Source organism: Necator americanus, chromosome I (assembly GCF_031761385.1).
Source record: "Necator americanus strain Aroian chromosome I, whole genome shotgun sequence".
NCBI classification, from domain to species: Eukaryota; Metazoa; Nematoda; class Chromadorea; order Rhabditida; family Ancylostomatidae; genus Necator; species Necator americanus.
In genome coordinates, this window is record NC_087371.1 from 7,373,806 (window position 1) to 7,382,926 (window position 9,121).

The window sequence follows — 9,121 nt, forward strand, 5'->3', positions numbered from 1 at the left end:
AATAAAAAAATTTCATACGGAGAATCCAGAAAGCATAAATAAATATTGTATAATAATATTGACACAGAAATACAAGGAGCTGTGCGATTTCAAATCATACACCCTACGCTCTACGCTGCAAACTGTCAAGAATATTATGAGAAACAAACAAAAATAAAAAAAAACGGGATTAAAGAAAAACGGATTGTGAGCTTGAGAACTGTTTTGTCGATAAAACAAAAAGTTTTAGAAAAGATAGCGAGAATAACAAAATTTCATTGGAAAAATCTGATGGATTAAATCAAATTGCTGGTATTTTATTCAAAAAAAAATGGTTGTTGAGACTAAATTCAATTAAAAACCACATAAATACAATTCTAGAAATTCTAGAAATATCCTTTTAAATTGTAAGAGAAGAATGCAGATTCTTCTAGAAAGAGAGAAATGTACATAGAAAGTATATATATAGCCGAAATAATTAAAGTAGGTGGGACCTTGAGGGAAATGTGAGTAAGGATCGATAGAAGACAAAACTTGAGCTTTAAAAACGAATTCTTAAAAATCGACAATGATTCCTGAAAACGAAGGAGACGAAGGAATCCGTTCAGGACCTAAACATGTTGTCTATGAGCAGAAACATCTGTAATTGGACGATTCCAATCTAATCAATATTAGTAGATCGTCCCTATCGTTCAAGTTTACCTAATTTCTTATTCGTGCAGGTTTTTCCCCTATAGAGGAGATTTCCACAATGTTTAGAATAAAAATTTATTAGAACCACAGGATAGATTAACAGAAAATACATAACGACGAAGAAGTGCTGAGGTAGAACCGACGATCTCGAGAAATTCCTTCATTTTTGAAGATAAATATGCGAAAAAAAAAAGCTAAAACATATTGTTAACTATCGAATAGCTCATTCTGCGCAAGAAAAACTAAAATCTAATGAATTCCTTGATCATTCTACTGTATTATCGTTTATCGATCGATCACTGAGGATGCGAACTGAATGCGTGAGCGAACATCAGAAACTACATTTCAATGTACAACCGACGATGTATGCCTGGACGATGAACAGTCGATCGATGAACGAATCAACGCGAAAATTCCATACATTCATAAATATCATCAGCAGAGTGAGTATGTAAAACGTGGAGAGCACAGAGAGATCAAGAAAGAGAGAGATGTACAAAATCAAAATGAGCATAAATCAAATCTAAGCGATCGGTCAGGATTAGATGAAATCCTAAAAGGATTAATCGATAACGTGAACAAAACTGAACCACGTGAGTATTCCTCACTATTAAAGGACTGATGTCGATCCATGAAAGTTCCTGACAATGATCCTTTAATGATCACTGATCTACACCCATTGGTGATGCTCCACACCATTCAAAGCTGGATATGGTAGAAAATGGTTTATAACACTCAAGCTGTAGCCTGTGACCTATAGATCAATCAATAAGTCGATCGCGATCACTGAAAGAGCTGACGCTACCTTTAAATATAAGGTGTAGGGGTTCTTTGGGGCTGAAAAAAGCAGAAATATCTTCAAAATGGGAACGGATGCAATGCCGTGACGTCCGTGACCACAAGAACTATTTCTGGAAACGGTGGCTTTGGTAGCTCCGCAAATGCACAAACACACCTCCCTTATCTTTAAGAAGGGAATTTTATAGTGTAAAACATTAGTAATCGCGTCTATAATACGACAACAATGTTATAAGAAACGGCAAGGATTACATCCTCGTTCAATTTTTCAAAATAAATAAATTATCAATGAATTTGACGGAATAATTCAATTTTTTTCGAATTACTCTCTAAGAGGATATGCTTTTAATTGTCCGCAATAAAGCATACATATGAGAGAAAAAAGGGATTAGTGAGGAGAACTGGTAAAGGTTTCAATGATCAAATTCGTATTATAATCACGGTATTGGCAGAGGTCCGTAAATGCGGAACATACAACGAACACCCGCGAAATACAACTGAATAAGGACACTTGCGCGTTCTACCGTATGTACCTACACTATGTACGACATGCAGGAAGTAGCTGAAACATAATAAAACAGTCCTCCAGACCGGTTACGGTAGGAAAGTCCCGTGTGCGTTTGCAACCAAAAGCTCTTCCCCAAAATCTCAACTGGGAAAAGCCGAATGGATATTTTCCAAGTGTGGTAATAGGTTTCAGTGTAAGAGAATAAAACAAAGATAAGGAGGGGAAATACGAACATTTGCAGAAGTGTGGATCGTAGGAAAAAAAGAATGGAAAGAAAGAAAAAGGAAATACGTAGTCATTTTAGGCGAGAACTAGTAAAAAGACGCATGAAAAGGACGAAAAAGCCAACTTCGAGGTCTGCGTGCGCGGAAAAGTCCGAGTCCTTTATTAGCTGGGGAGTAACGGAGGCGAGCAAACGGAAACTCGGAACGGATCCAAGCGGAAAAATAGCGTGCGACCGATACCCGAACGGCCACCGTCGTCCGTGAATTTTCGGAGCGGCTCGCCGTCCGCGACGAATTACCGGAAGCGAGCGCCTAAAACATTGCCCGGAATCGATGTGTCCGGAGGGCATTCGTACCCTCCACACCCCGACGCACTCTTTCCGTTGCTCTTCCACACGACTCCCCGCCGGCGCACCCTATTTCCCCAACGTCACACCGTCTGCGTCTCCTCTACGGCAACGCTGTCTCGCGGAGCGTCTGCTCACTTGACGTCCACACAAAAGTTCGACGATGTCGTTAATTATTCCCAGCTTCTAGCGTTGTGAGCATGGAAATTGTCGATTGACGTCATCGATGACCGCCCGGGACTGGAAACATTGTTTGGTCCTCAGGAAAAGTCCCAGGATTTTTTCTTGAGCAAAAATCTATTCGAAAATCTTCAGGATGGAGTGCAACAGAGCCCGAGTTTTCAGATTCCGAGCCACAATGGGACCTTCACTGTTGAAAGGTGGAAAATAGAGCTCGTTATGTGCTCATGATTATTCTTTTATTCTAAAATGTAGACAAACATGAAAAAAAATCACCAAAGCACTTTCAGAAGCGGGAAGCTGAAGCAAAATTATGGTTCGTCTTCCCACTCATCCATCCATTCATTCGTTCCACCATTCGTTCATTCAATTCATTCGTTCATTCATTCATTCTCTCATCCATTCAGTTACTCGTTCAATCTTTCTTTTTCCATTCATTCATTCATCCATTCGCTCATCCGTACATTTATTCATTCATAAACACATCGCGATTCACTCACTCTTCACTGATACAATCATCGCTCATTCATTCGTTCATGCATTCATCCATTCAATCATTCTTTCAATCTTTTTTCATTCATCCACTCATTCACTCAATCACTGATTCAGCCATTCATTCATTCGTTGGTTCATTCTATCATTCTTCCATAAATTCATTCGTCCGCTCTAAAAAATGATTGCTATATTTCCTCTGAATATTATTACTACAAATCTGATAACTACTCGGTACGGATTTCAGGTGGGGGATTTCAGGAGGATTTCAGGTGGTACGGAGTTCAGGTGGAGTATTCGTATACGGGATAGTAGATTATGAAGAGGAGGTGATTCCGACCATTTCTTCCTAATTTCCGTAAAAAAAACGGCCCGTAAGATGCGGCCTGTGCACAAGGCTGGCGCGCTCCAATCAAACTCCTTGTAGAAAATAGCACGCCGGAACGCCCGAAGCCGTATCTTCCGGGCAGTTTTTTACTGCAATTAGGAAGAAATGGACGGAATCACCCTTCTCTCCATAATCTACGATCTCGTATACGAATACTCCACCGGAAACCCGTACCACCCCAGATTCGTGGGGTGATGCCTTTAATTTGCAAGGATGGGCGGGGCTAAACCATGTCTCTCATTGGTCGAAACAAATCAGTACTACAATAAATGTCGAAAGAAGAACTAAATGTTTTCCTCGGATTTGTAAAAGTTCACAACGTCCTCCGTCCTTCCTTTTTCGTTTGTTACGATAAAATGCAAAAAATTGAATGAGCGAAGAAAATAGAAAGAAAAAACTGTTGTAATAAATTTAAAAGCATAAATTTCAAAGATTTTGAAGAGAAAACTTCATCTAAGAGATAAAAGAGGAAAAGGAATTGCAAATGACCGAATATTTACATGTATGTGAAATTAAATTACTAAACTAGAATCACTACTATCCTGCTTTTTTTTTGGCTTAGCAGTCTACTAAAACGTTGCCTTTTTATAACGGCACTTCTCTCCATTTATGGAAATTCTCTAAAAACACTTCTCATTTCCCCTTATCTGCTTTTGCTAAAATGTGACAAAACTTTTGGGAAAATCTTATTTTTCTGGATAGCTGATTTTTTTTTCTCTGCAAGCGCTACGTTTCATCGCTTTCTAGCTCATTTGGAATATCCAGTTTTAAGTCAAACACTGACCTCAGCCGCAATATTTGTCCACTGAGCAGCTTATTCTGGAACCGAGGTTCTTCACAGATTCGGAAAAGAAAACCAAACGAAAACATTGCGAAATAGCAGCTTCTCATGTGTTTGCATGGGAAATTTGACGTATCCGGGAAATTCTTCCTCAACCGGCGAAGGATCTGATGGATGAAAGGTGAATGAAAGAAAACAGCTGAGTCATCCGTCAATCATTTGATGAAAACTTTAAAAAAAGAAGCATTTAGAACCGAATAATGACTGGGAAGATAGTAAAAAGAAGGAACGACTTAATGAATCTTAGAAAAAAATAGGAAATCAACAGGAAAATAAAAAGAAGCGCAGAAAACGGGACGAGAATGGTTGTGGAGTACGTACATTCGATACTTTGTGCAAAGATAAATATCTAGGAGAGAATTTCAAAAAAAAAGAGGAAGAAGAGAGACATGAGTGAAGATGAATGAAATGAATTGGGCTAGAAAAGAAAATGAGGAACTTTGATGACGACAAGGGCAAATAAAGAAGTATTCTTGAGCATACAACATACAAATAAATAATAAAAATATTCCTGAAATATAATAATACAAAATAAACAAAGTAAATAGTACAAATATTCTTGAACATACAAATAAGAAATGTTGAGCAAAATATGTTTGGAAGCGGTGTTGAAGCAAAATTTTTGTTCATCCTCCTACGCATTCATACATTCATTCACTTATTCATTCGTTAGTTCATCCATTCATTCATTTAATCACTCATTCGATCATTCACTCATTCGTTTAATCATTCATTCACCTATTCGACCAATCATTTATTCATTCACTCATTCATTGTTCCCTCGTACCCTTTTTTGCCTCAACTCCTGTCCTCACAGCACCTTCCCATTCCGTATCTGTTGGTCATGTAATGAAAGAGAGGAAGAAAAGAGAACGAAAACGGAAAAGGAAAAGACGTAGGAAAAGTTATGAAAAAGAAGAAGAAAGGCCACAAAGAACAGAAAATTGGAAATAAGTGAAAACTTCAAAAAAGGATTGAAAAAATAAAGAGATTATCGAAGAGAAAAACAGGAAAGAAACGAGGAAAAAGGAGAAACGAAGAAAAGACGTAGCGTTAAGAAACGGAACAAGGACATGAACACGAATTTCAAAGTTTTTATGCGATAGAACATTTCAATTTATGCAATGATCTCAACCGATCGATAACGTTATAATTCGTCATGACGTATCTCGTCCAAAAATTTGTCGTGATACGGTTTCCATGTTTTTTGTCGTTTCGTCTCTTGAATGTTTAAATATTGATAGGCCATCACAGGAGTATCCGGAATTAGCGAACAGAACCATGCCGCTTGTGGAGTGTCCTTCAGAGCTGTAACGATGGAGTTCCGGTGAAAATTATGCACGACGATCGATACAGTAGACAAATGTTGTGCTTACATTCTACACAAAGCTCATAAAGACAGTGCATGATGTTTGGCGTTTCGTTCAGCTCACACCATTGCAGTTCCTAAAAGTAAAATATGTAACACGATCAAAAAAATGTTGGAAATGGCAGGAGATCTCGTGAATGAAGCGCGGATAAACCCCGCCCACTAAACCTACCAGGTCCCATTCCTGTGATGTACATGCTTAGTTGATTACGGGAATTCTTTAACAGTAGAATGTGGGAGAAAATAAATTACAAAAGAAAAATTCTAAATAATGACTAAAAATGATGTATAGTAGAATTTGGAAAAAAATAAAATAAAAAAGTAAAAATAATGATTAAAAATTAATATAAATGCAGTATGAAATCCATTGATTCTGGACCAAGGCGACACACGCACGACTCGCCATGGAGACTGTCTCAGACTGTGTAGTTACAACGCGAGAACAGTTTCCACAGACGCCGACCTGCATGCCCTTCTCGGAGCTGCAGAGCGTATCAAATTTCACGTGATTGCTCTGCAGGAGACCAAGTGCAGAAGGAGCGACGTACGACAGATGAATGACGGTACACTCGTCATTCGTGGAGAGAAGGTTCCGTCGCGAAATGTAGGCGGTGTTGGTTTCGTTGTGCACCCATCTATCGTCCATCTCGTCGATTCTCACGAGATCCTGTCACCTCGTCTGGCCATTCTTCGCCTCCGCCCTCTGCGCCAAAAATCCATCAGTATCATCAACTGCTATTCACCAACATCAGCAGCTGATGATTCCGAATTGGACGCGTGTTATGAGGAGCTGGAGGAAGTAGTCCACAACGAGAAGTCCTTTTACAAATTCGTTGTCGGAGACTTCAACGCAAAACTAAGAAAGGCCACAGAAGAGGAATACAGGATTGGAAGATTTGGACTAGGGGACCGGAATGAAAATGGCAATCGTCTCGCCGGGCTGTTGTCCGCCGCTCGCCTCTTTCATGGGAACTCTCTTTTCATGAAAAAAGATCATCGTCGGTGGACATGGGAATCGCCCAATGGCGCGACTCGTGCGGAGATCGACCACATACTCACCAACCGGAGGTGGTGTCTACTTGACGTCTCAGTAGTACCATCCTTTTGTAGTGGTTCTGATCACCGTCTCCTTCGTGCGAAAATACGACTTAGCCACACGATGGAAAAGAACATCTGCTATCGGCAACGAAGGAGAAAAGAAGTCGTCTACGACGATTGCGTACTCGAGGACTCCCTGTCCCAAGGTGACTGGCACATCGAGGAGGACCCAAACGTGGACTACGAGATGCTGCTCAGAGGATTACGAGCCTGTGCTGAACGTGCCTCGAAGTCGCGCACGACAAACTTGGATCGAATTTCGAAGACCACCAAGGAATTGTTAGGAAGAAGAAGGGCTTTGAGGCTTGATCCGAATGCATCGCACATTGAGCGGTTAGTAGCAAACACTAGCTGCAGAAAAGCGTTGCAGGAGGATCTTTCGAAGTACAGGCAGAAGAAGATTCTAGAAGCAGCACAAAGAAGAACGAGTCTAAAGAAGTGCCGCAGGGACCTCCGCGAATATAATATTCCGCTAACAACCTTGCTGAGCGAAGACGGGACTCGCACGTCTTCTCGTCGTGAGATGGAAATCATTACGGAGAGGTTCTACTCGAACCTTTTCCGTTCATCAACTCCTGTGTCAAGCCCAATCATCCCCACTGGCGATGCTCCACCACGGATTCTCCCTTCGGAAGTACGAGTCGCTATCAAGAGCATGAAACCTGGCACAGCCCCCGGACCTGATTTTATATCAGCAGACTTTCTTCGGGCTGGTGGCCATCCGCTTCATGTAATCTTAGCAGCGCACATGACATCCTATCTTCAGAAAGAAAGGATCCCAGACCAGTGGAAGACCTCGCGAACCGTTCTTATCCATAAGAAAGGTGACCGAGAGGACCTTCGGAACTACCGTCCGATATGCTTGCTGAGCGTGTTATACAAAGTATTCACCAAGATCATCCTCACACGCATATCTAGGACGCTGGATGAAGCCCAGCCTCAAGAACAAGCTGGATTCCGCCAAGGGTTCAGTTGCTTGGACCACATCCAGACCGTGTCGAGGGTCATAGAGGTTTGCCGGGAATGCAATACTGTCAGCGCTGGTCGATCAAGGTGTGGACGCGTCGTATGTGAGGACATTAGCCAATTGCTACGAACGATGCACGACTAGGATACAGCTTTTCCACCGCCCTCTCACCATACCCATTGGAAAGGGGGTACGACAAGGCGATACTATATCGCCGAAGCTGTTCACGGCTGCATTGCAATGGATAATGAAATCACTATCCTGGGAAGAAAGGGGCATACGTGTTGATGGAAGATTTCTTTCGAACCTTCGTTTCGCGGACGACATCGTTCTCTTTTCGAGCAGCACCAATGAAGCAGAAACGATGCTCAACGAATTGAACGAAGCAGGGAAGAGAATAGGACTACGAATAAACAGAAAGAAGACACAGTTCATGAAGAACGCGCACTGCGAGGACGGAGGAGTACAACTTGAAGGCTCCCAAATCGTGGAAACTCCGTCATACGTATACCTCGGACGTTCTATGAACATGGAAAACGACTTGAAGGAAGAACTGAATAGAAGAATGAGAGCAGCATGGGCAGCATTCGCAGCCGTCAGGGAAGCTACGGAACAACTGACGGACCATGATCTTCGTGCCCATCTGTTCGACTCGACAGTCCTTCCAGCGCTCTGTTACGCAGCGGAGACGTGGGCAGACACCGCGGCCACGTCTAGGAAGCTACTTACTACCCACAGAGCCCTTGAGAGATGTCTCCTGAAGTTTAACCGGCGCACACAACACCTTGCCGGTCTTCGTAGCTCCGACTTAAGAGGAATGTCCCGTCTTCGCGACCCAGCGGAATATGTATCGAAAGCAAAACATAGATGGGCCGGTCATATCATGAGAAGAATCGACGATAGATGGACTAAAAGAACGCTAGAGTGGATCCCAAGGGACGCCAAACGCCCCCGAGGGAGACCGCCAACGAGATGGAGTGACGTGTTCGCTGCACGGATGGACCAGCTGAGAGCTCAGCTGGATACGGCTCAAGGACCTCGTCAACGTCACTCACGAAGCTTGAGAACATCTTGGATGACAATGGCGAGGGAACGAAACGAGTGGAAGAGATGCTGGGGCCCGCACGTCGAGTGAAGACGGGCCATCTAAGCATCTAAGTATCTAAGTAAGTAAGTAAGTATGAAATCCATCTTCAAAAGCTTTGACTTCAAATTCTTCGGTGAAGAATCACTTGCT

At 42.0% G+C, this 9,121-nt stretch overlaps 4 protein-coding genes across 9 annotated transcripts in view; 2 read left to right on the plus strand and 2 right to left on the minus strand.

Moving 5' to 3' along the window:
* RB195_004782 (uncharacterized protein) overlaps window positions 1-4,500 on the minus strand; it is a gene marked incomplete at both ends in the record, with an annotated part of 42,184 nt that extends 37,684 nt beyond the window's left edge. For 2 of the 3 annotated variants that reach the window (XM_064182775.1, XM_064182776.1), the window contains one exon: window positions 4,394-4,479. In XM_064182775.1, coding sequence (XP_064034042.1) covers window positions 4,394-4,479 — 86 coding nt within the window. Of the gene's footprint in view, window positions 1-4,393 lie in introns of all 3 variants that reach the window. The other variant, XM_064182774.1, reaches the window with a different exon arrangement.
* A 1,097-nt stretch (window positions 4,501-5,597) lies between these two features.
* On the minus strand, window positions 5,598-6,288 carry RB195_004783 (uncharacterized protein; the record flags this gene model as incomplete). Of its 2 annotated transcripts, none has more annotated exons than XM_064182778.1 (3): window positions 5,598-5,758; window positions 5,827-5,896; window positions 6,283-6,288. In XM_064182778.1, the coding sequence occupies 3 exons, from the start codon at window positions 6,286-6,288 to the stop codon at window positions 5,598-5,600; spliced, it is 237 nt and encodes a 78-aa protein (XP_064034044.1). The 2 variants fall into 2 exon arrangements, with proteins under 2 accessions (XP_064034044.1, XP_064034045.1); XM_064182777.1 differs by having other exon boundaries at window positions 6,199-6,288.
* An 84-nt stretch (window positions 6,289-6,372) lies between these two features.
* RB195_004784 (uncharacterized protein) lies at window positions 6,373-8,028 on the plus strand (the record flags this gene model as incomplete). 2 transcript variants are annotated; one of them, XM_064182779.1, is made up of 1 exon in its annotated part: window positions 6,373-8,028. In XM_064182779.1, the coding sequence occupies one exon, from the start codon at window positions 6,373-6,375 to the stop codon at window positions 8,026-8,028; it is 1,656 nt and encodes a 551-aa protein (XP_064034046.1). The 2 variants fall into 2 exon arrangements, with proteins under 2 accessions (XP_064034046.1, XP_064034047.1); XM_064182780.1 differs by having other exon boundaries at window positions 7,573-8,028.
* Window positions 8,029-8,131: 103 nt separating this feature from the next.
* On the plus strand, window positions 8,132-9,019 carry RB195_004785 (uncharacterized protein; the record flags this gene model as incomplete). Of its 2 annotated transcripts, none has more annotated exons than XM_064182781.1 (1): window positions 8,132-9,019. In XM_064182781.1, one exon carries the CDS (start codon window positions 8,132-8,134, stop codon window positions 9,017-9,019), a length of 888 nt encoding a protein of 295 aa, XP_064034048.1. The 2 variants fall into 2 exon arrangements, with proteins under 2 accessions (XP_064034048.1, XP_064034049.1); XM_064182782.1 differs by having other exon boundaries at window positions 8,249-9,019.
* Between the last annotated feature and the right edge of the window lie 102 nt (window positions 9,020-9,121).